Here is a 26,037-nt window from a genome sequence, read left to right as displayed (position 1 = left end):
CCAGCCACCAAATCCATCCCTCTCCCTGGCAATTGTCTGAAGCTGAACCAGACTGTTAGCAACCTTGGTATCATATTTGATCCAGAGATGAGTTTCCGACAACGTATCCGCAACATCACTAAGGCTGTCTATTTCCACCTCCATAACATCGCCGGACTCAGCTCATCTGTTACTGAAGCCATCATCTTACCTCGATTCCAATGACTATTCCATTGCAATTCTGACCTCTCTGTTCTCGGCCTCATACACTGTTCCAATGAAGCTCAATGTAAGCTCGAGGAACAGTACCTCATCTTTCGATTAGACACTGTACAACGTTCTGGACTCAACATCAAGTTCAACAATTTCAGATCAGGAATTTCTCTTCATTTCAGTCTAAATGGCCAACCCCTTATCCTGAAACTCTGCCCCATAGTTCTACTTGACAGGGATATGGGGCAAAGGCTGGTATATAGGGCCCAAGTTTCAAGCCGCGCCTACAACGGCGCAGTCCCGACCTGGACGCCCGTTTTTCGCGCCACAAAGTGCGCCTAAAAAAACCCTCCAGATTCTCCACCTCCCTGCAGGTCCTCTGGCCCTCGGCGCAGCGCAGCAGGAGCTGTAGGGGGCGGAGCCAGGTCCCTGCGCTGAAAACAGTGCCGGGACCTCTGCACATGCGCGCTACAGTGGGCGCGTAAGTGCAGTAGCTCCAGGCGCCCGAAACTGTGGGAGGGGCCCGAAGCACGCAGCCCCTAATCCTGGCCGAATGGCCTCACTGGGGCTGCGTGAATAAGGCTCCTCCTACGGCCAGCTCCTGCTTCCTCCTGACCCGACTTCCGCTTCCCGCCTCCGGATCGGACCCGACACCCGCTCCCCCCGCCCCCCGGACCGGACCAGACACCCGCTCCCCACCGGACCCGACACCCGCTCCTCCCCGCCCCCGGACCGGACCCGACACCCGCTCCTGCCCCCCCCCCCCACCCCGCCTCCGGACCGGACCCGACACCCGCCCCCGGACCCGACACCCGCCCCCCCCCGCCCTGACCTCCCTCTCCCCCTCCCTCTCTCCCTTCCCTGAACCGACCTCCCTCCCACCATCCCCCCCGACCCGACCCAACACCACCTACCTGTAAATCTGGTGCTGGGGACGGGCCCTGCCCGAAGTCTTGGGCCCGGCCCGTTCAGCCTCCCTCCCCCTTCTCCTTCCCCCCCCCCATCTCCTTTCTCCCCCTTCTCCCCTCCTCCCCCATCCCTCCCCCTTCTTCCCTTCCTCTGCTCTCCCCCTCTCTCCCTCCCCTCACTGTCAGAAACAGACACTGACAGAGACACACTGAGGGGGGCATCCCAGCACGCTGTTGGACGGCTCCCGGTGCTGCAGTCAGTAAGTAGAAAATGTTTTATTTATTGATTTAAAAATAAAATTATTTATTAATTTTTTTTGATTGATTTATTGGTTAATTTATTGATGTATTTATCATTTATTATTGATGATGGCTCTTTATTTGTAAAACTGAAGTGTTTAATGTTTGTAAACTTCCCTTTAAACACCGCCCCCCCCCCCCCACCATTCCCTACGCTTGATTTTCTAAAGTGTAGACAAGGTTTTTTCGAGCGTACAAAAATCTTCACTTACTCCATTCTAAGTTAGTTTGGAGTAAGTTTTCACTCACGAAACTTTGAAATCAGGCGGAAGTGGTCGGACACGCCCCCTTTTGAAAAAAAATTCTGTTCCAAAGTGAAACTGTTCTAACTGACTAGAACTGGAGCAAACTAAATGACGAGAATTCTGATTTCTAAGATACTCCGTTCTACACCAGTTGCTCCTAAAAATCAGGAGCAAATCATGTGGAAACTTGGGGCCATAGAGTTAGGTCACAGATCTCATTAGATGGCAGAACAGGCTTGAGGGGCTAAATGGCCTACTCCTGTTCCTATGTACTTTGTCAATTAGGCTAGAGAACAAGAGAGTATAATTGTGAATTAGTAAAACGCAAGCATAAAACAGATCTTGAAAGAAAGTAACAACAGAAAGCAAAATACTGCAGATTTTGGAACTATGAAGCGAAAGCAGAAAATGCTGGGAACACTCAGCTGGTCAGGTATTGGCAAAGGGTCCTCACACCTGCACCATCGACTCGTTTCTTCTGTCCACAGATGCTGCTTGACCTGATGAGTGTTTCCAGCATTTAATGCTTCTTGAAAGTGTTTTACTCAAAAAGTTATAAAATGTATGGAATGAAATACTTGTGGGATGAACAGAATAGGCCGAATTATCTTTTTTGTCTTTGCTTTTTTTTTGTTAAAATCTTACAAAAATACACAGAAAAAAAGAATTAAAGTTCTAATCCATTCTCTCCCATCACTGAACTACTTATCAGCATTGGTGTGGGCAGGGGTGGATTGGCCATATGGGAAATCGGAAGATTTCCTGAGTGCCCTTCGTAAATTGTTCCATAGCACTGTATTATCGGTGGCCCCTCCCTCTTTACTGTAAAATTCTTAAATAATCCCGCATGAGCTCAAGCCACCCTGTGAAAATTATGCCAGCAATTTCTTCCCTTTGGTCAAAAATTGTTATTGGAATGTTTTTACTGTATTTGCTTACATAACAGCTACTACATTTTATGATTCTTGAAACACTTTGAGACATTTGACAGATGGGATAAGGTGCTATTTACACACAATCAAGTTTTTCTTTTCTTTTTATTTAAATATACTTTTAGACCCCAAACAACTTTCCATTGTCACAGATAATTCACCTTTGTCCAGAAATTTCCTTAATGCAAAAAAAAACATAGAAACCTCAGAAATCAATTAATAAAAAGGGAAAAAATTACATTCTACATATTTTAAGGAAATTTTACTTGTAGTTATACTTTCATGCAAGTTAATTTTAACAAAAACTATTTTTTTTTAAATGTAGAGCTTTCATTCATGCTCCATCAGAAACTCTGTATTAAACAGCAAAAACATCCAAATACATTTACAATTATATTTACAAAAAAATACACATAGTAATAACCTAAAATTAAACATTAACCTATTAAGCAATTAGACCCAGTTATCGACTATGCATTTTAGGCCATTATTATTGTCCTGTGCTTTTCTAAATAGATTAAGAACTGTTTAGCTTTGATGTAAGTTCATTTGATTATTGCATATTTTACAGTATTTTTGCAAATTATAATGGGAAAAATATTGTGGCCAATAACACATCCACCACACAGTGTCAGCACTATGAAAGTGCTGCATGCAGATGCACATAAGTGAGCTAACCTCGCTGGGAACTACAAGGGCAGTTCATTTGCATCATTTTTGTACAGCATTGTTATTTACATGTGTCAATGTTAAATTGCAATATGCCTAAAGTCCATGAATATCAAATCAAATTTAAAACTATGCTGTTGAAAATGTGATTTCTGTACACAATTATTAAACCCACAGTGCAACTTGATAAAATCTAGTTGAAGAAAATGTAAATATGCATTTTGTAAAGTTTTTGTCTTATTACAATTGTTCTGTTGTAATCCAAGGGAAATGGAAGTCACTTGTGCATACATACACAATAAAGATTTTAATATAGAGAATACTAATTTGTAAACATCTGTAAATCTATAATTCTTAAACATTTAAAATAATATCTAACTTAATTACATTTTAGGCACTTGAAACTACACAGAAAGTGGAGTACATTTCACTGCTAAATGTAGAAAATATTCTCAGTAATTACACTGAATTGGTAAATTAGGTTACTTTATTAATATTTTGCAACAAATATACTCAATCAACTATAGTTTTTTTGCAATAAATAGATTAAGTAGTTCATAAAGACAGCTATTCAGAACTTTTTCAAAAAATGTATCATGTTTTAGTGGGGTGCGAGAGGCCTGAGAAAGTTTTAAATTAAGATGAAAATTAGAGGCTAATTCATTAACTATTAACATAAAAAACAGTAAAACTCTAAAAAGCACAAATTCTACCTAAAATGTTAATGGTAAAATAATGAATGCAGTGGTTAATCTTATCACAAAGAACTATAAAGTCAGAATAGCAACCTGCTTATGTGTATACTAACAGAAGAAACTATAGACTATAAAAATATATTTCAGTGCTGGCATCAAGTCTGTGAGAACTAATTGGAATCATTTAGTTTTATTGATCAATCTTGCAAAAAGAAAAATTGCCACTATACATCAATACACTAATCTTGAGAGTAAAGAAAAAAAGTAACATAAAACAAAGATGTAAAATAAATTGGTCCCAACAATAATTTAATCTAGACATTTGTTAAGATTAAAAACACATTAATAATAATGGCCCACATGCAATAACATCCAAATGCTTACATAATTTTCAAAAGACTCTCATACTTTAACTAGGTCCTATCTTGCCCAAAAGCAAGTAAAAAGCAAAATGTTAGAGACAATACATGTTATGAAAACAGCTCAGTAAAGAACAATGAATATACAGTAGATAACCAGTGACTTAAACATGATGCAAATAAGAATTAAGTCTACATTGCTGTATTACTAATTGTATGTTACTAATGGTTCCATTATTTCAAGGATCATGCTCCAAAATTTATAGCGGAATCATAAAATAAAATCTCTGGACTGCATTTAATAAATGAACACAATACTGTCCAAAGGAATTGTGACTGAATGTATTAAGGATACGAAGTAGTAATCCAACTGAATGGTCTATTTTAATCCCACATCATGTCATCGAAGGTCAAATGGATTTAGTCATCTGAGTCCTGAGACAGAAGCCCTGTGTGTGTGTGTGTGTGTGTGTGTGTGTGTGTGTGTATAAAGAAACACTTTATTAGCCTTGATCACACAATCTCAAAATAAAGGCTTGTAACATAAAATTATGCAAATCCTCACACGATACTAGTATGGTAACATAAAATGATATAGAACCTTCCAGAACTTTGGGTGCTTTCTCATAGTTAATTACAAAGAAATTGATATTGGGTAGTTTTGCAGCTAACAATTACTGTAACTCATCAATACACTCAATTTTGATTCATTAAATTTGAGATTCAGTGATGTCATTATAGAATAATAGAATTACATAATACTTCTAAAGAATAGCTTCCAGCAAATAGTCTGCAGAAGGCTGCGCCACTAAATGTTTGTGAAATATTTACTGTTTCCCACATTCAATAACTGTTCAACAAAAATGTCTAGTCTGAATTTTATTTTGCCTCATTTGAATACATTAATCTGACTGGCTGAAGGGTACTGATGTAATTTGATTGGAGACCTTCTATCAATTGTCTTGCCTACCCTCAATCTGGCAAGAAACTACTTAAAAATGTCCACTATTCCTCAATTCAATTAATGTCAAGCACTATGGCTTTAATGGGAGCAGACACTAACAGAGTTAATTTCTGCCCCTTGCCCACCACAACAGCACTTAAACATACTATGGAGAATCCTCATGGGACAAAAGACAAAAGCTTTGTGAATTTAACACAAAATGAGGGCAGCTAATGTTAAAACATTATACATAAAGCCTAAGCGGGGGGGGAAATACCAATGCAATATTGTTTTTTTTAAGAAAAATAGGACAGAAACATGAAAGAAAATATTTATTTATTTTTTGATAGCAGAATATCATTCTGCTCCACGGGACGTTTCTGTCATACTTGAGCTGGCCTTAGGATAGTGCGACCAACTGTTAATTATGCCATGTGTTGATTTAGTAAATAATTTTTGTTGCTTAAAGTCAAAACAGATACACCTTGAACAAATTGATGCAGTCTTCTGCTCTTATTCAACTAACACTTCTTACGCAAGGAGAAAATCAAACTGAAAGCTTCAGTTGTACTCTTAAGGCACTTAATCATGTATATCCACAAAGTAAATACATCCATAGGCAAAATTCAAAAACATAAATCTTCACTTGAACGGTTTGCTGGAGGTTCTACAGGTACTGTACATTGCATGGTATGTACATTCATACAAAATAAAAGATTCCACTAATGTTATACAGGTATCTTTGTCTGTCTTGTGAGCTTTAATGCCTATGAATGAAAAAAATATAATTTATTTAATTTTGAATCAAACAGCAAATCGGCATGGTATATATTTCACAACAGAAATGTCTAGTAAAGTTGTCCATACTACAGTCAGCTACAGTGGCAATTGTTTTTCTTTTAAAAGTTCAAAATAACAGATTTGCTTTTATCACGCATATAAGTAACAAATGAATTCATGTGAAAGTCATAGCATTTCTAACTTGTTATCTTCAGATCAGCCAAGATCTTATTGAATGGCGGAGCAGGCTCAAGGGGCCAAATGGCCTACGCCTGCTCCTATTTCTTATGTTGTTATGTTTACAATTTGTTTTGTTTTACCTTTAAAAAAATAGCTTGCGAGGAATGCAAAGGTTCACTGGCCCTTCACTTTCTGGACTGGTGAGATGACGTCTCCTCTCACTTGAAGTTAGTTTGAGCAGTGTCAACCCAGTTCCAACTGAGCAAAAAACGACCTATACTTCAGCACTAGATGACATTAAATTGAGTTACTGAAAGAAGACCTAAGGATGGCTACTGTGCAAAACAGAAACTCTCCCACCAGTGCGACAGGTTTTGGAGTTTGGAGCTTGTTATGTTGATAGCATTCTAGTCTCTATGTCTGAAGGCTGTAGGTTCTTCCCCCACTCTAGGACTTGAGTACATAATCTAGGTTGACACTAGGTGTACTTAGGGAGTGCTATGTTGCTGGAGGTGCCATTAATGAAACATCAAACTGAGGTCTCACCTGACTACTAAGGTGCATGGAAAAGATTCCATAGTACTGTTTAAAGAACACCAGGGAGGTCTGCTGGTGTCCTGGCCAACATTTCTCCCTCAATCAAAATAGACATCTCTTATCTTTGACAGCTCCATCCCAAGTCCTTTATCTATCAACATTCTCGATTTCACTATTTCCTGTGATTTCACTATTTGTTCCGGCTTCAAATGGAACTCCTGAATCTCCTCAATTGCTAAAACTGCTTCCAAAAAAACTTGGTTTCCTTTCTCGTGCCAAATATTTTGGCTCATCCCGATAATGTTCAACTCTCAATAATGCCTAAGTCACTTTAAGACTTGATTACTGCTGCCGTATCTGGGGAGAATCTTCCAGCACTTCTCTCGCAATTCTGGATAGAATACATGAAAAAGCTTAGGGCCCGAACTTGGTCAAAGCTAAGGCCCACCCATTTCTCCGCCAGTTGGGCGGGAGTTTCGCTGCAGTTCTGTCGGCGGCAGCAGTAGGCAGCAGGAGTCAGTGGGCGGGAGCGGGCAGCAGCAGCAGTGGGCGGTAGGTGCAGGCCTCTCAACTTGGCAAACATCGGAAGATCTTGCATGCGCAAGATTTGCAATTTTTTTTTGTAGCTTCTTGTGGGCGATATCACTTTTGCCACGATTGGGGCTGATTGGAGCTGCGCTGCTCATTAAAGCTCTGTACTCACTTGCACCTGCCAGTTGCAGAGAGAAACAAAATCATATTGGCCACAATCTAGGAAAGTTATAATGAGTGCAAAAAAAGCTTCCAAGACGTCTGATGGAGGGAAGCTCAGAGCTCCCTGGTTTAATGAGGAGGAGCTGGAGGAACTTGTATCTGAGGTGGAGCGCCGGTGTAAAGACCTCATCCGGGATGGTCATGCAAGCCTTCACCACCCCAATATAGATGCAGTTGGAGGGAAATTGGTGAGGTTGTGTCCTCAGTGGGCAACATGTTGCGAGATGGAGACCAGTGTCGGAAACGATGGAACGATGTGGTGGCATCAGCAAGAGTGAGTAAACATTTACTGTTGCACTCCCGTACTACTCCAAAAGGTTCTGTGGCAGTTGTGTGTGTGTGTGTGTGTGTGAGTGTCTGTGTGCGAGTGTGTGTGTGTGTATGTGAGTGTCTGTGTGCGAGTGTGTGTGTGTGTGCGAGTGTCTGTGTGCGTGTGTGTGTGTGTGTGTGTCTGTGTGTGTGTCTGTGTGCGTGTCTGTGTGTGTCTGTGTGCGAGTGTCTGTGTGTGTGTGTGTGTGTGTGCGAGTGTCTGTGTGTGTGTGAGTGTCTGTGTGCGAGTGTCTGTATGTGTGTGTGTGTGTGAGTGTCTGTGTGTGTGAGTGTCTGTGTGTGTGAGTGTCTGTGTGTGTGAGTGTCTGTGTGTGTGAGTGTCTGTGTGTCTGTGTGAGTGTGTGTGAGTGTGTGTGCGAGTGTCTGTGTGTGCGAGTGTCTGTGTGCGAGTGTCTGTGTGCGTGTTGTACGAGCAAAACGGGTAAAGGCTGCAACTTTTCTTTCTGCAAAAGAAAAGATCAGCCAATACATCAAGCCTGAGTGGCACGGGAGGGGGCCCACCAGATGTCATCGAGCTGACCAGCCTAGAGGAGCATGCCTTGGCGTTGTAGGGTGACCACCCCCATGCCACCACAAAGGGTGCTGCAGATCCTGTGCTAAAACATGGTAAGCTGAAACTAATCTCTGGTCTGCGCTATGCTCATGTCATGCAAGGTCATGCAATGTTAAGTCAAATGCCTTTTAATGCACTGTGTGTAGGCATTAATGGTGTGCTCATGTAGCGATGGAAGTTCTTAAAGAATGTAAAATGTTACGCATCACATGTCAGCTTGAGCAACCCCCCCCCCAGCTATACACTTAAATGTTGTCCTCTACTTGTAGATGTTGATTTGGACAGCACCGAGCAATGCACCCCTTCCACCTTTGGCACACAAAGGCAGTGTATGACACTAACGCCTTTCACCTCGATGTCGTCAGCAATCCAACACACCAGCACCTTCCTTCTTTCCGCCCCCCACTCCCCCCCTCCAAGATCACCCACATCGACCACATCCACCTCCGTCACCCAGAGACACGAAGACCAGGAGGGAGAGGAGGGTGATGTGCCAGTCTTCAAACCACTTGAGGTCGAGCAGCAGCAAGAGGAGGATTCCAACCTCCTGACATGTGTGCCACCTGTACGATCAACATCAGTGTCGGGGTCCGACTTTTTGGGATTCAAATCGGACGAAGCAGGAACAAGTGGTGGGAGGTGCAGAGGCTGTGCTGGAAAAGCCACCAAGCCGCAAGTACCCAGGATGATGCAACAAGCTGATGAGGACGCAGGACGGTTCGCAGCAATTCAGGAAATGGTCCAGCTGTCGACGACGAACGTGGAACTAGGTCGAGAGCTGCTGCAGGTCATGGCTGGGATAGCTGCCAGCAACGCTGTTATGTATGCAAACCTCACCAATATGTAAGACTTTTTTCGTGCTTGGAATCGGCCACGTGGTCATTCTTTGCAAACTGCTGTCTGCCGAATCCCTCGATCTGAGCAAGGCCATCACGATAGCCCAGGCTTTCATATCCACGAGCGATAACACGAAACAGATATCTTCACAGCATCGAAGCTCACCGGCAAGTACTGTGCATAAAATAATGCCTTCAGCAGGCAGAACTGTACATGGCAGGGCCTACACGATCGCAGAGGCCAGGCCTAGGGTGACTCAGAGGCCGCTATGGGGTGTGAATGCGTATCCATTAACACCATGTTGGCGCTGCGGGGGCAGTCATAGAGCCCATCAATGTCGATGTGCAAGGGCTGTGGAACAATGGGGCATCTCCAGTGAATGTGCAAGCGACCTCTGACTCACCACGTGGCAGAGTCAGCAGAGGACGACCGATCCAGCGAGGATCACGCTGAACGAGCAGGAGAGGCAACTCAACCTGAGGATGAAGAGGAAGTGTATGGGGTATACACCTTCACCACCAAAAGCCCTCCGATAATGTTAAGTTATGGAATTGGACACGGGGACGACTCAATCAATCATGAGCCAGAAGGCTTTTGAGAAACTGTGGGGCAACAAGGCACAAAGGCCAAAATTGAGCCCGATTCACACAACGCTGCGCACTTACACCAAAGAACACATAACTGTTGTCGGCAGTGCAGCAGTGAAAGTATCGTACGACGGAATGATGCATGATTTACCACTATGAATTGTACCAGGAGATGGCCCAACGCTGTTTGGCAGAAGCTGGCTAGAGAAGATCCGATGGAATTGGGCCGACATCAAAGCTCTGTCTTCGGTGGATGACGCCTCGTGCGACCAGGTGCTAAACAAATTCCCAGACCACAGAATGTGACGGAGCTGCGTTTGTTCCTGGCACTCCTCAGCTATTTCGGTAACTTTCTACCGGGGTTGAGCACTTTGCTGGAACCCTTGCATTTATTGCTACGCAAGGGTGACGACTGGGTTTGGGGTAAATCTCAAGAGACAGCTTTTAATAAGGCCAGAAACCTGCTATGCTCTAACAAGTTACTTGTATTGTATGACCCATGTAAACATTTAGTACTAGCTTGTGATGCGTATAGTACCAGCTTGTGATGCGTCGTTGTATGGGGTCGGTTGTGTGTTACAACAAGCAAATCAAATGTGTCAGGTAAAATGCAACTGGCTGCATATGCGCCCAGAAGTTTATCCAAGGCTGAAAGAGTCTACAGTATGGTTGAGAAAGAAGCGTTAATATTAGTGTACGGGGTTAAGAAAATGCACCAATACCTATTTGGTCTCCGGTTCGAGCTCGAAACTGACCACAAACCACTTACCTCACTGCTCTCAGAAAGCTAAGGTATCAACACCAATGCTTTGTCCCGCATCCAGAGATGAGCACTAACATTGTTTGAATATGACTATGTAATCCGCCACAGACCAGGCACTGAGAACTGCGCTGGCGCCCTCAGTCGGCTACCATTGCCCACCACCGGGGTGGAAATGGTGCAATCCGCAGACTTGCTTCTGGTAATGGATGCTTTTGAGAGCGAGGGGTCACCTGTCACGGCTCGCCAGATCAGGATCTGGACTAGCCAAGACCCTGTGCTATCACTAGTAAAAAGCTGCATCCTTAATGGGAGCTGGTCGGCGGTTCCCGGGAGAAATGCAAGATGAAATTAAGCCATTCCGCCAACGTAAGGATGAATTGTCCATCCAATCGGATTGTCTTCTATGGGGGAATCGCGTGATTTTGCCCAGGCGTAGTCATGATGAAGGCTATCGCCAGGTCGCACGTTTGGAATTGGAATTGGAGTCATGCGTACACCAATGCAACACTTGCTCACAGTTGAGCAACGCAACCAGGGAGGCCCCACTGAGCTTGTGATCATTGTCCTCCAAACCGTGGTCCAGGGTCCACGTAGATTTTGCTGGCCCTTTTCTAGGAAAGATGTTCCTAGTAGCAGTGGACGCTTACTCTAAATGGATTGAATGTATAATAATGTCATCATGTACGTCCATTGCTATCATTGAAAGCCTCAGGTCCATGTTCGCCACCCATGGTTTGCCCGACGTCCTTGTTAATGACAATGGACCGTGTTTCACCAGCTCGTTATTCAACGAGTTCATGGCCCGCAATGGTATTAAGCATGTCAGGTCTGCCCCATTTAAGCCCGCATCCAATGGTCAAGTGGAACGGGCAGTCCAAACCATCAAGCAGAGCTTGAAATGCGTAACGGACGGCTCCTTGCAGACCTGGTTATCTCGGGTCCTGCTCAGCTACCGGACGCGCCTCCATTTTCTCACAGGGGAATTGTTAATGAAGAGAGCACTCAAAACCAGGCTCTCCTTAATCCACCCGGATCTCAATGATCACGTAGAAACCCGGCGGCACCGGCACAACATGTACCACGATCGCGCGGCTGTATCGCGTGACATTGATGTTAATGACCCTGTGTTTGGTCTCAATTACGGTCATGGTCCCAAATGCATTGCTGGCACTGTGTTAGCCAAGGAGGGGAATAGAGTGTTTGTTGCTAAACTTTTGAATGAGCAAACGTGCAGAAAGCATTTGGATCAGACCAAACTGCGATTCACTGACAACCAAGAACAGTTTGAAGAAGACTTTACCATCTATGATCCACCAACACACACCCAACCAGCAATCGACCTCGCTGTCAACCACAAGGATGAACCCACCATGCCCGACAGTCCGATCAGACCAGCCGCGCTGCCGTACAGCAATGATCCGACCAATTCACCCATGCCAGGACTTCAACTTAGGCAATCGACCCGGGAACGCAGAGCGCCAGATCGCCTCAGCCTGTAAATAACTTGTACATAAAACTTTGGGGGGAGTGATGCTATGTATGCAAACCTCACCAATGTGTAAGACTTGCCACCAGGGGGCACACCACACTAATATACTGTGGGAGACCTAAGGGTCACCTGTGCGCCCTGGGCAGCAGATATAAAAGGCTGCTTCTTCACTTTGGAGTTACATTAAAGAGACCAAGGTCACAATGGTTTGAGCTTACAACACAGTCTTGTGGAGTTATTCAGAACATAATAATCGCCACCTTTGCTGAGCAGCATACTGCCAGTATTTCATTAGTGTGGTGGAGCGCAACACCGACTCTGTGGAGGCCATGCGGCAATCGATGCTTTAATGCAACCCCCCCGAGGCCACACCAGCGAGGCCGACAGATCCCGAGGAGCCGGAGATACCAGTGGCTTCCATCTCACCCCCTACATTCTCGCCAAGTCGAAGACAACAACAGCGCTCCGGCTGCCCTCCTGCACAACGTCATAGAGCAGAGGCGATGAGGGGCAGGGGTGTGGCTTGCCATGATAAAGGCGGAACCATGAAGAGGACGATGGGCCCCACATCGAGGGGGGGGGGGGTAAAGAGAGATAATGGCAGTGGGTAGAGGGTTGGGTGTTGGTGGTGGAGATGTTGTTTACTCTTCATTAAGTTGTAGCTGTTGTTTCACATGGGTCGTTGTGAATGTGAATTGAGATAATGTAATATGTTGGATTCAATTGTTTACATGTTCTGTCACTTTGGCATGCTGCACTATTCAATACAGTCACATTGTTCACCTACTCTTGGTCAATGTCTCACTTTTACATCATCTGGGGTACCTGCTGAGAAACAGACAAATCTCCTTCAGGTGTACTGCTGTCTGAGGAATATCTTGCCGTCCACATATGATGCGACTCTTGAATGGGTCCTGTCATCAGGCGATTGCACTATGACAGGTAAGGTTGACCAATGCAGGAAGGCTGGCATTGAATGAGAGACAGTTGCACAACTTGGAGGGCACACATTAAGGCTTGCACTTCAGGTCACATTTTCTTAGTTCCAACATCGCCGAGCCCCACCCCTGTTATGACATGTTCCTCAGTGACCTTGCAGTTCATTATATATCTTTTTCCATCTTAGAACTTGAACTCATCTGTTCTCACTATCACATCCTGCCACCTGACAAGAGCATTACATGATTTCATTATTGCCTGTATACTTTGACATAAGCTCATACCATCTGTGCATTCACATTCTGTCAATAACTCTGTTCTGCCTGCAATGGTGTAAAAACCCTTATAGAGCATCTCCATGGAGTCTTTACTGTGTTTCGGAACTCATTGCTTCCTATGCCACACCTGCCCTTCAACGGAGTACATTTACATCTGTGAAGTCATTTTGTGCAGTGTAAGTTTCATCTCAGAACTCATTCTGAGCCTCTGATAATGGTGCAGCGCATGGACGCTATACAGGATGTGCAGCACTGGAGCACTCTGCGCGATTCTCCCTGCCGTCCGATTTACAGCCAGCTCAGACCAGCTCTTTGCCAGCAGTTGTTCTGGTGGGCGGGAGCATGATCTTAGAGGATCGTGCACAAGGAAAATACCAGTTTTGGAGCCTCTAGCATGGGCGGGCAGCAGGAAGTTGCGCTGACTATACTTCACAGAGGAAGCTCTGCCGGTTGGGACCTGGGCAGCAAATGGGTGGTATGTGAGGAATCTTTCCAAAAGTTTTTTTCGGCTGGTTCCTCGGCGGCTGCGGGTGGTACTCTGACCAACTTTGGGCCTTTATTGTCTGATGAGCAATTCTTTATTACCTCTAGTCTCCAATGTTGCAATCTTTCTGGTCTTTTTCTATTTTATCAGCTATGGTCAGTCTGAATCTGAATGTTTCCTTCCTGTTGCTTCCAAGCTCTAAATATGCCATGTTCCATGCTGCTTCTCCTACCTATTATGTTAAAATTAAGACTCATCATATTGTTTCCTACTCTAACACATTGGGATAGATTTTAATTTGGGCCGCCTGGTGTAGCAAACGGAGTGGCAGCAGACCGAAAACGGCTTACCACCTCTTTTACACTGGTGGTCTGGCACCCTGCATCCTCAAAGGGGCCTTCCACCAGGTGGCTGGAGAGCCCGTTGGTTTCAGGTGATAGATCCCTTTAATGTGCAAATCATGGTCATATGACATACAAAGGACCCCGCCATCAACTGTGATGGAAAAACGGGTGGAGTGTGTACTGTTAATGCTCTGCCTAGTTTTATTAGAAGAGGCACCAAAAAGGTGAGTTTAAAATTAATTTTGAATGGGTCGCGCGGTCCAAATACAAATTACGGGGAACATTATGCAGTGTCCATAGCTTGCTGGTGTCAATAGCAATGAGGCTCAGTCCGGGCCTTATGCTGGCAGGATCAGGTGGTTAGCCCGATAATTAAAATCTACCCCACTCTTTTTCAGGATCTCAAATCAGCATAACTTTTTACTTCCCTCTTTCTTTCCTTATGATTTTCAAAGTTTTAAAACCCAAAGTTGGCATCATCCTAACCACTCTTTCCTGATTTACCTCATTGCCTCTTTTACACATTTGGTGGTGTCCTGCAGAATGTTTTCTTTTGACTTCTCTATTTAAAACAAATGACATGGTGATGAACTCAGAGTCACAGTGGCACTGGGAACAGGTCTAAGACAATCAGTACAGGAAATCTATGGAAACTTTAAAGAAAACAGAAGGGTTTCAAAAATTTACTAGAACTGTAATCAGAGTTGGGGTAAGTTACATAAAATAAAGCAGAAGAGTGTTCAAGTTATCTGAAGTGCAAGAAAGTAAAACAAAGACAAAGAAGCTAAATGCTTATAGTAGTTTTTTTTTCCAAAAATAAATTCTGGTAACTTCACGAAAACGGTTCTAATTATTTCAGGTTACTTATCTGGCTCAGCAGGCCTTACTTTTTGACGAGTGACCATCCAGGTTTTCACTGTTCCAACTAATAGACCACCTAGCAGAATCTGGGTGGGATGATAGATGAGTAATGGAACAGAGATGAGGGATAAATGTTCATACCCTGAAAACACTATCTTCAACATTGGGATTCCTGTTAATAGAAAACAAAGATACAAAAAAAAGTCAGTTAAGAACTGCAAATGTTTTTGTGATTTAAAATTATATTTTCAAGTTTTTGGTTCTTAATCCGTCTGAGTCAGTAGGTTGTGTGTTCAAGACCCACTCCAGGGACTTGAGCACAGAATTTTAGGCTGACACTCCAGTGCAGTACTGAGGAAGTGCTGCACAGTTGAAGGTGTCATCTTTCAGATCAGACGTTAAACTGAGGCCCCTTCTGTCCTCTCGGGTGGATGTAAAAGATCCTATGGCAAACAGCAGGGGAGTTCTCCCCGGTGTCCTAGCCAATGGCCCTGAAATCCAAGCCTCCCCGGGTTTGTACGGACCCGGGAAGGTTTCGCAAAAGGCGGTTTTCGGCACGCGATGCGCATGCGCCAAAAACCAGCTTTTCCGATCTGTCAAGCCAGATCTTCCGCGTCTCGCAGCCAAGACATTCGCATGGGCAAGATTGCCCATCTTTTGCCCTGTGAATGTCCTTAAAACTCTTGCGCCTGGTAAAAGCAGGTACATAGCCTACTTTTACGAGCGTAAGAATTTTAAAACATACAAAAACATATAAAAATAAAATTTCAAAAACACATTTTAATGTTAAAAACCCTGTCCACTAAGGTAAGTTTATTTTAAACCATAATTAAAAAACTTTAAAAAAAAATTAGAAAAATATATTTTTTCTAAGACATTTATTAACTTTAATTTAATGTTAAATATGTGATTTTTTCCCTCCTTTTTTTATTGGTGTTTTGGTGTGGGGGGGGGTTCCCAATCATAATAATAAGAACTCCTACTTACGGAGTTCCCATTATTTTGAATGAGAAAATACTTTACCTGGATTGGCTGCCCAGTGCCATGTGACTCCAGCTCCAGGTCCGTCCTGACGTGCACGTGCTCCAATGTGCACTGAGAGGAGGCCTCAGGACCGGGATCTCTGGTGGGCGCAGCAGCAAAAGGTAAGAGCGCATCTTTTCTCTAGAATTGAATCGAACGCCCGCGGGAAGGAGAAACGGGGATTTTAGGGCTACTCAATCAACATCATTAAAACAGATTTACTGGTCACTATCACATTGCTGTGTGTGGGAGCCTACTGTGTGCAAATTGACTGCCGTATTTTCTACATTACAACAGTGACTACACTTCAAAAAATACTTGATTGGCCGTAAAGCCCTTTGCGACGTCCAGTGGTTGTGAAAGATGCTGTATAAATGCTGGTCTTTCTTTTCTTTATGAGAAAATATTAAAGACAATCTCTCTTTGTTCCATGTCTTGCATTTAAAAATGAGGGGAATGATTTTCATCCCCTTACTGGACAGGAACAGGACAGTAGTGCAAACAAAATGGCAGCAAAGCACTTGCCACCACATTCCCATTGTTGTCCGTCTCTGCCATTTGAGTGTGGCCTTGAAATGGGTGGCCCAGGTGCTGGCTGGGAACAGGCTGAAGTCTCACTGGTCCTTGTAAAATGAGGCCCTATGATATCAATAGGATCCTGATGCAACATTAAAGTACCAATCGGTCAGGGTGCATTGCACAAGCTCTGCCCATTGGTATTTGCCATTGAGCCACTGCAGGCTGCTCAAACAAATGCCCACTCTGTCCCATAGCCCTCCTGTGGGATTGCTTCACCCCCCATTAACTTATTTTGACCAGCTGGGCTCTGTAGTGAAGCTACTGGATATCCTGACCCCTCCGATCTGTGAGCTGCTCCAAAAGGGTAAGCAGCCCGCTAAAGGAATGCTAATGAGATCTAGCCATATATAGGGTGCTGGTCTCAGACCGCTTCCGTCAGGCTTGCTCTGTTCACCTCGCATCTGATGGAAGTGGTCACTTGAAAATCTACTCCAAGGTTTATATTAGCAATTTTATAGCTGCTACAAACAGCTTTGGAACTTTATGGATGATCTTTTGAAGGCTGTGACTTATTTAGAGAATACTGCAGCTAAAGCAATGGTCTTTGATTCTGGACAGTTTTTAAATAAGAGTTAAAAAGTATGCAACATCATAAAAATATTTAAAGGATCAAATACAGTTTGCAAACATCAAAGTGTAATTTAGTTCAGTTATAAATTCATATATTTTGAAATATAGCATGTGCACATTCTTTGCTTGTGATTTATCACTGGATTTGCTAACCTTTCTCCTTCATTGTATGTTTTGAACCCAATGAATGAATGGCAAGTTAGATTCAAGACACAAACATTAAGTAGCATAAATTAGATTGTAAGTGTACAGAAAAATAAATCATATCAAAACATTTCTGATGATCACAAAAGCATGCAAGTGCCATATATAGCTGACATGCAAACATAATACATTCTCTTTTAGGGCAAATCTAAGCTGAAGATAAACAATTCTCTATATCTTTCAATTAATCAATGAGAATTATAAAGTTTATAGTTGTACTCTATATATGAACTTAAAGATAGTATACAAGATGAAGGATATGGTGACCAGATTTCAACAGTAATGAATATATTTTAACATGTCAGAACTCTGATACTGTGGCACTTTCTTTGACGGAGCTTCAATGAGCTTTCATGATGACATATTGCCGTGTAGGATAGTGCACTATCTCTGCATTTACAAGGCCACTGAGCTGCCACACTGCAAATGTTTATAAAAGATTAATCAAATGTTTCAGAACTACAATACACTGTCTGTAAAGCAGGTGAAAGGTATGTACTTTAAATGGATTCTTCATTACTAATGTAATTTCTAGCAAGAGCATTTTTACCATCAGACAAGTAGCGAGTGTGGGCTGATATACAGCACTTTCTCAGCACATTACTATCCAATGCAAGCACTTGGGAAATCACTAATGTACAGCATGTAATATTTCTATGTCATGCATGGTTCACTCTTCTAAAAGTCACCAAACAGAAGCTGACATTGCAGGATATTCCACAAGGAGCACTTTCAAAGGGCATCTGCTAGTAATCTTTTGTCTGAAATGTAACATTTTGTGGAAAGGCAAAGTAAACACACTGGTAATTTATTTTTCTACTACTTGCTGTTAAAATGTTATCCCTATTACTCTACAACTATAAATCTACCCTTTATAGTATTCCTTTTATTGTAAATGATGCAGCAATGATTATTCCAATCTTACTTTGGAGTAAAATGTCTCAAATATGGGTAATTGATTTAATCAGACTTTCGAACTGGAGAATCTATTGAAAACAGACTGCAGAACTGGGAAAGATCAGTATAAATAGCATACTGCTAATCAACACACAAGCTGATAATTTAAAACTGCCAAACATATGAACTGAATTGCATCAGAATAAAAAACAATGGCTGGGATTTTACTTACCTGGGCGGGTCCAGTGCAGGCGATGTCAGTAATGGGTTGCGGCCCTGGTACTGGCTCCATCCCGCTGTCCAAAATGAACTTGCGTTAAGCCTGCCCAGCGCGTTTCCCAGCTCAATTAAGGAACTCAATTAATGACATTAGCAGAGGGCTGCACCCAAGCTGTCCCATAAGCACATGGAGGGAGTCAGGGCATGCAGTGAGGTCCTCTCCCCTGGGTGGAAGAGGCCTCTCAAGGAGACCAAACCATCCTGGTTGGCGATTACAGGGGAGGGCACAAGCCGGGATGTGGTCAGGAGGACATGGCTGCAGTGGCGCAAACCTTTCAATGATCTCATTAGATGACAAAATGTTAGTACAAAGCCACACTCAACCTCATCCTGCTGTGCCTCTCATCACATCCCCATCACTCTGCCTTCCCTACCTTACTCATACCAACTTACCCTGCACCTCCACCTATCCCTCTCTCCCTTTATCAAATCTCTATCTCCCTATCTCTCTAGCCACCCCTAACACTCACCCTCATCCTAATGCAATCATAACCAACTAACAACACACAAGGGTAGCCACTTGGGTGTTTTATCCAATGTTTATGTAAGGTTTGTATTAATGTGGTGTCAAACACTAAAACCTTTATTTTCAATATTTTTTGGTCTTGGACAGATGTGTGTGCACCTTTGGAAGTGGTTTAGTGAGTGGTGAGATATAACGGTACCCACCGCAATGGTGATGTATGTGAAAGGAATGGCTTGGTCATTGTAGGGATGTTTTATGGTGTTGGTGTCGGCTGGTGCCAACCTGGCGCACCATGTGGCAGCCAGGGTGTACAGCGTATCCCTGGCCTTCCAGGCAGAAATGTGCTCGGGTGCTGATGCCTTCGATCCTGTGCAGGATCAGGTGATTGCGGAGAAAGATCGTGTTGTTGTTGGTGCTACTTTTGTGCCTGGTGCTGGTGTTAGGGATCATCATGGTCCAATTCTGAGGACCAAGGTGAAACTGTATAAATGGCGATACAATAGATGGCAGGTGAAGTACAGATGATAGAAGCGATCTGTCAATGGTGAGAGAGGTAATGAGATGAGACTGGATGGAGACTTTGGTGGAAATACTTGTAGCCTGCTTATTCTGTTCTGGAAATGCAGTGAGGAGCGGCTTGTGGCTGAGGAAAGTGATCACCTGTCATGTGGGAGCCATTACTGTACATTTGAAGCTATCAAGAAATCAACTGGAGCAATGGTCACAGAACTCTCGCCTCAGGTTGACAGATGTGGTCCCCGAGCGGGTTCCTGACCCACTGTCAAAAATAACAGCTTTCCCACCAGACCCGCCTCCCCCATCTCGTCCAGAAAATTCTGGCCATTGTAACTGCTAGAACAGTACAGTCAATTAGAATCCTTTTAATCCCCATTGAATGCAAAATTGTAGTTAACATGGGCTATTCCGATAAATTGTTAAATGAATGCAGCTTCTTATTTATACAAATTGAACATATAATTAGTGCATAATCCACATGCTTTATTTAGTTACATAAGAGAACTAACTAATGATTGGAGGGGAAAAATGGGACTGGTAAGATAAAATAATTTATCAAGTCATGCAAAGACGCATTTAATTTACAAAGTTTGGGAGGGCATGGATTAAATTCTTCTCCTCCCCCCCTCCCCCAGACATGAATGGATTTTCACTTATTGCTCCACTCCTGTATGTTACTGTAGTATAAAAAGTATGAAATCTATTCCCAATGCGTGGCAGAGAGAGGAGTTGCTTGTCTTATCTTTGCAGAATCAACATTAAGAGATTCAGGGCTAGAAATTCAGTATAGCCCGGTTTGAGGCGGTGACACTGCCTAGTCACTAACTTTAGCGCCGGGCGATGTTTTCCACCTCCAACCGGGATATTCACTTTTAGCGCCCCAAGCAGGGAGTGGAATGCTAAGGGAAGGGTTCCACACCCCTCTTAGGGCGCTAACCCTGATTCCTGTGGCGCTATCGTGGGAGCGCTGCTGAAGTTCTGGTGCTAGGAAACCGGCATCCTAGCGCCTAAAGGGGAGGTCAGCTGGGAGATGTATTAATGGGGAAAAAAACTTTTTAGCTGCCCATCTGTTCCCCATCGGACATATTGCCCTGGCAGCTTCTCCGTGATGCCTGCTTTCCCTGTCGGAAGTAGCGGCAAGCGCTACGGCAGGAGAAAGCAGTCAAGTTCGTGACCGCGGCGCTACAGGGGCATTTCACACTCATAGACATCACCAAGTGGGTGGCGCTAGAGTGCGCAGTGCTAACCCTTAGCGCTGCCGGTAGACCTCCACTGAAGGTCCTGAGAGGTGCTGCCAGCGCGCCGCTTGGTCGGTAAGAGTTTCGCAGCTCGTTAGCATCACTCTGGGTGCTAACGGGTGGCACGAAGCAACTGAATTTCTAGTCCAGAGTCTTGAGGTTGCTGGTAATGAATGCATTAGCTTTTATAATGTGTTTTCCAAAATATTAGTGATGCTCCTAACCTCCAGTGACCAAATGATGTGTAATGTTAGCATTATTTCTGGGTTGGAATACAACCCCCTGAGTGTAATCGATCAAATGTATGGTATAATGGTAAAATAAGCCACAATAATATTTGTTTATGTCTTATTTTGTAGCCACTTGACCAAGTTTTACTTTTCTTCCCCTCTTTGTTATCCCTCTGTAGAATGTATTATTCCCCTGGCAAAAAGTGTGTAAATGTTCTCAGAAGATCCACTATAGTTATTTTGCGTGACTACTTTCTATTCTTATTCCTTCCTCGTTTGATCAGTTAAAAATGCAGTAAGTTTATTTTTGGGTATTCAACTGTTTTCTCAAATACGTAATTTATATATTTAAATTTATTTAGTCAATACCTGCTTCTAGATTTTAACCCTTGGCATTCTACATGTGAATTTCAGCTTGGCTAAATTGATAGCATTCCCACACATCTATTATTGTTTACAAAAACTTGAGTTTCCGAGACAGCTTGGCTCAGTTAGTAGCACTCTTATTTGCCTGCAAGTCAGAAGATTGCAAGTTCAAGCCCCACTCCAAGATTTCAGCACATAATCTATACTGATGTTCCAGTGCAGTGCTAATGATGTATTTACCTGTTGCAGGTAGAAGTAAAAGATCTGAAGGCATTATCCAAATTAGAGCAGGGAGTTCTCCTGTTATCTCAGCCAAAACCACTAAAAACAGATCAACTGGTCAGCCATCTCATTGATTTTCGTGGGATCTTATTGGACACAAAATGGCTATACAGTGCAACTGTCACTGCACTACAAAGTAATTCACTATATGTGAAGCACTTTGAGACTTTTTATGATAAGGCTACATAAACGCAAGTCTTTCTTCATGTTGATTTCTAATTCTTTTTATCCAGTAATGCTGGAAAATGCACCTGTCAACAGTGGGAGAAAACAAGTCCATAACAGTTGAAGAATCTGTTAATGAACTTGAACACCTATTCTAGTCTGGCACTTCAGTGCAGTGCTGAGGGGGTGCTGCATTGTCAGAGGTGCTATTTTTCAAATGAGACTTTAAAACCAGGTCCTATCTGCCCACGCAGGTGGATGAGAAAGATCTCATAGGGGTAGGCTTTCCACTTTGCTGGCTATCGCCCAAAAAATGGGCGATGTTCCAGCGATGGTCGATGTGTCAGCCTTACTGATCGTTGGAACATCGCCCATTTTTTGGATCGCGATTTTCCACTCAGCGATAGGCCAGCGAAGCGAAATGGGCAAAGCGAAAGGTCAGCGATGTTACGTGGGCCCAGCGAACGACCAGCGATGTGGAAGGCAAAAGCTTCCCTAGCAACGGCTTACTGCGCATGCAATTTTCTTTTTCGGTGGACAGTTTTTCCCGCGTTTCGGGAGGTTAGGGGTCATCCACACATGCGCAGAAGGCCGTTTGTGGTGGGGGAAGAAAGAGAGGAGGAGAGAGAAAGCGGTGGAGGAAAGAGTGTGAGTGAAAAGTAAAAGAGGAAAAAGAGAGAAAGCAGATTAGAAGTGACTTGATTTTAAAAAAAAGAGCAGAATATAACAGAAGAGAATATTGATTCAAAAGGCAATTAGAGAAAATAGAAAAAGGAAAATACAATATAATGTCGTCCTCTTCGGACAGTGTGGATAGCAAAGCCCATTTCTGATGAGGCGAACGAGTTCAGGAGGTGCACTCTAGGTGGGTCAAGTTAACCCGGGGTGGCAGGAGGAAACCTCCACCTCGGGCCTACAGAAAAATAGGGATCGAGATTGCGGACGTCATCTCCTCGGCATCCCACGAGGCAATGGGGTCCAACCAAGGCCGCAAGCGTTGGAACAGCCTGGCTGGGTCAGCAAGAGTAAGTACAGATTTTATACTGTATTGATGAACATTGTAATTATAATTTTAATATTAAATCTCCTGGATTGAAAAATATTTGTACAATGCCGTGGGACATTGCCGACTTCAATGGAGATTGTATTAGAGAGAGATATGTTTGTGTTTTCATTAGCTCCTATCCCCCGATATTTGTTATAATGGTGAAAATGTTGTCTTTTCATGATAGTACCTATAACTATAGCGCTTATGCCATGCACTTTGCAACTTTTGCAGAGGAAGAAATCATACAACAGGGCACAGCAGAGGCGCACCGGAGGGGGCCCTGCTGCCATACAGCAGCTAACTGGGATCGAGGAGCGTGCGGTGGCTCTGGTTGGGAGCCACAGTTGAGCGGCCACCATCCGTGGTGTTGCAGAGCCCTCTGATGTGTCACGTGAGTAATGTATCAAGCAGTGTTAAAGTAATGTAACGTCATTTCATTACAATATATGAATGTACGCTACTCTTAATCTGTCTATCTCCGACTGATTCCTGCCTCCACAACTCTCTGTCTTACTCAATTCCGCATACCATACTACCATATGTACTCACATATGATGCATTGTTATGTAACGTCTCTTGTTCTCATTTATTGTAGTAGTGATGCTCCTACTTCGTATGCCAGCACAGCGCAAAAATGTGTACCCTTCCATTCCAATAATCTCAATACTGTTTTACAGGTCCTACAACACCTACACCACCAGTGTGCAGCGAGGCAAGAGCTGCTCAACCCACATTCAGCCAAGTGGTCCTAACTGGTGGAGAGGAGGAGGAGCAGGAAGAAGACCAGGCAGATCACCAATCTCTGAACTGGAAGCAGATACGGAGGAGGTGGAGGAGAAAGAAACCAGATGGTCACCTGTTGGACCTGTGGCCATAAGATCGGCATCTTCGACAGAAGAAGCAGTGGGACCAAGCGGCGTGCAGCTGGTGATGCCAAGGTGAACATTGGTGCCCTTGCAGATACCACAGAGGTCGTGTCAGTGAGTAGAGCTCATGCCTACCCCAGCCAATCGCATGGCGGGCTAGGCTCAACTGTGCGAGGAGACCGTCGAGATAAGTTGCGATCATCTCCAGGTGTTTGTGGCCTTTACTGAGGCCTTCTTGGAGGCCTACTCCAGGATGTCACAGCAGATGCTCGTGGAGATGCGTGAGCAGACCGCCGCCATTAATGCCTTACAGCATGCATTGTTGGCGGAACACGGCGCTGCACCTGAACGTGCCGTGATGCCGCAGACCGCAAACGCCAGCACGCATGCGGGTCAGAAGGAAGCAATTCCTTCTGACTCGGAAGGCGATCCCCCTGCTTCGCCTTCCCCAGCTACACTCCCCCAACAAGTGATCGCGCCACCAGCTCCCCCACCGCGGCAGGAAGTCTTGCCGTTGCCAATTACACACCCGCGACATCTCGGTGCCAACTGGGGACCAAATTGGGTGGGTGGGGTTAAAGTACAGGGTATCAGAGGATCTGGAGGGAAACGTGGCCGCAGGTGATGACATCTTCTCATTATTGTTATTGTTAATGTTTGTTATTGTTGTTGTTACTGTTTTACTGTTGGGGTGTGGTTTGGGGAGGTCGGGTGGGTAGTTGTTGTTATAATATAAATTTTGTTTAAGTAAAATTTTTTTGTTACAATTTACAATTGTTGTGCATTTTCTTATAATAACATAACATATTAATGTAAACAATGGCCGGGCAGACCGGGCAAGGGTGCAACATAACTCAACGCAAACGCAACCGTTGTTTTGCGATAACCGCAACTGTAACTGTCCACAAGCAGTCTTCTGACTTTTTCTACCTCTTGCAGTGTTGGTGTTTTGCTGAGGTGGTGGTGGGTAGCATGCTGCGGGATGGAGTCAAGAACACTCGAGTCAAAGGCAGAGTCTCCACTGAAGAAATCTTTGAAGTGCTCCTTCCAGTGGGCCCTGACTGCCTCGGTGTCCTTGATGAGTGTTTCCCCGTTCTTGGCCAGCAGTGGGGTGGGGCCTTGGGTGTTTGGACCATAGGTGGCATGACTACGATGAAGAATCCTCGCACATCATGACTATTGGCCAGCTGCTGTATCTCCTGCCACTAAGCTCATGGTCTACAGGGCTGTAGTAATACCCGCCCTTCTGTATAGCTGAGACATGGATCATGACTAGTGGGGTACCGCAAGGTTCTGTGCTGGGGCCCCAGCTGTTTACATTGTACATTAATGATTTAGATGAGGGGATTAAATGTAGTATCTCCAAATTTGCGGATGACACTAAGTTGGGTGGCAGTGTGAGCTGCGAGGAGGATGCTATGAGGCTGCAGAGTGACTTGGATAGGTTAGGTGAGTGGGCAAATGCATGGCAGATGAAGTATAATGTGGATAACTGTGAGGTTATCCACTTTGGTGGTAAAAATAGAGACAGACTATTATCTGAATGGTGACAGGGAGGTGCAATGAGACCTGGGTGTCATGGTACATCAGTCATTGAAGGTTGGCATGCAGGTACAGCAGGCGGTTAAGAAAGCAAATGGCATGTTGGCCTTCATAGCGAGGGGATTTGAGTACAGGGGCAGGGAGGTGTTGCTACAGTTGTACAGGGCCTTGGTGAGGCCACACCTGGAGTATTGTGTATAGTTTTGGTCTCCTAACTTGAGGAAGGACATTCTTGCTATTGAGGGAGTGCAGCGAAGGTTCACCAGACTGATTCCCAGGATGGCAGGACTGACATATCAAGAAAGACTGGATCAACTGGGCTTGTATTCACTGGAGTTCAGAAGAACGATAGAGGATCTCATAGAAACGTTTAAAATTCTGATGGGTTTAGACAGGTTAGATGCAGGAAGAATGTTCCCAATGTTGGGGAAGTCCAGAACCAGGGGTCACAGTCTGAGGATAAGGGGTAAGCCATTTAGGACCAAGATGAGGAGAAACTTCTTCACCCAGAGAGTGGTGAACCTGTGGAATTCTCTACCACAGAAAGTTGTTGAGGCCAATTCACTAAATATATTCAAAAAGGAGTTAGATGTAGTCCTTACTACTCGGGGGATCAAGGGGTATGGCGAGAAAGCAGGAATGGGGTACTGAGGTTGCATGTTCAGCCATGAACTCATTGAATGGCGGTGCAGGCTCGAAGGGCCGAATGGCCTACTCCTGCACCTATTTTCTATGTTTCTATGAACAGTAGACACCTAAAGTCGCTGGAAAAATACCACCAATGATGTCTCCGCAAGATCCTACAAAT

At 44.1% G+C, this 26,037-nt stretch overlaps 1 protein-coding gene across 3 annotated transcripts in view; it reads right to left on the bottom strand.

Annotated features, from left to right (window-relative positions):
* Positions 1–5,562: 5,562 nt before the first annotated feature.
* slc10a7 (solute carrier family 10 member 7) overlaps positions 5,563–26,037 on the bottom strand; it is a 542,484-nt gene continuing 522,009 nt past the window's right edge. For 2 of the 3 annotated variants that reach the window (XM_070864899.1, XM_070864918.1), the window contains exons 11-13: positions 14,985–15,130; positions 14,602–14,659; positions 5,563–6,010 (exon numbers count right to left, since the gene is read on the bottom strand). In XM_070864899.1, the coding sequence (XP_070721000.1) occupies positions 14,615–14,659; positions 14,985–15,130 (191 nt within the window). In that variant the 3' untranslated portion in view covers positions 5,563–6,010; positions 14,602–14,614. The remainder of the gene's footprint in view (positions 6,011–14,601; positions 14,660–14,984; positions 15,131–26,037) is intronic. The other variant, XM_070864909.1, reaches the window with a different exon arrangement.

This window comes from Pristiophorus japonicus, chromosome 2 (genome assembly GCF_044704955.1).
Source record: "Pristiophorus japonicus isolate sPriJap1 chromosome 2, sPriJap1.hap1, whole genome shotgun sequence".
Taxonomy (NCBI): domain Eukaryota; kingdom Metazoa; phylum Chordata; class Chondrichthyes; family Pristiophoridae; genus Pristiophorus; species Pristiophorus japonicus.
Note: the sequence above shows the minus strand (reverse complement) of the source record. Positions and strands in the feature narration are given on the sequence as shown.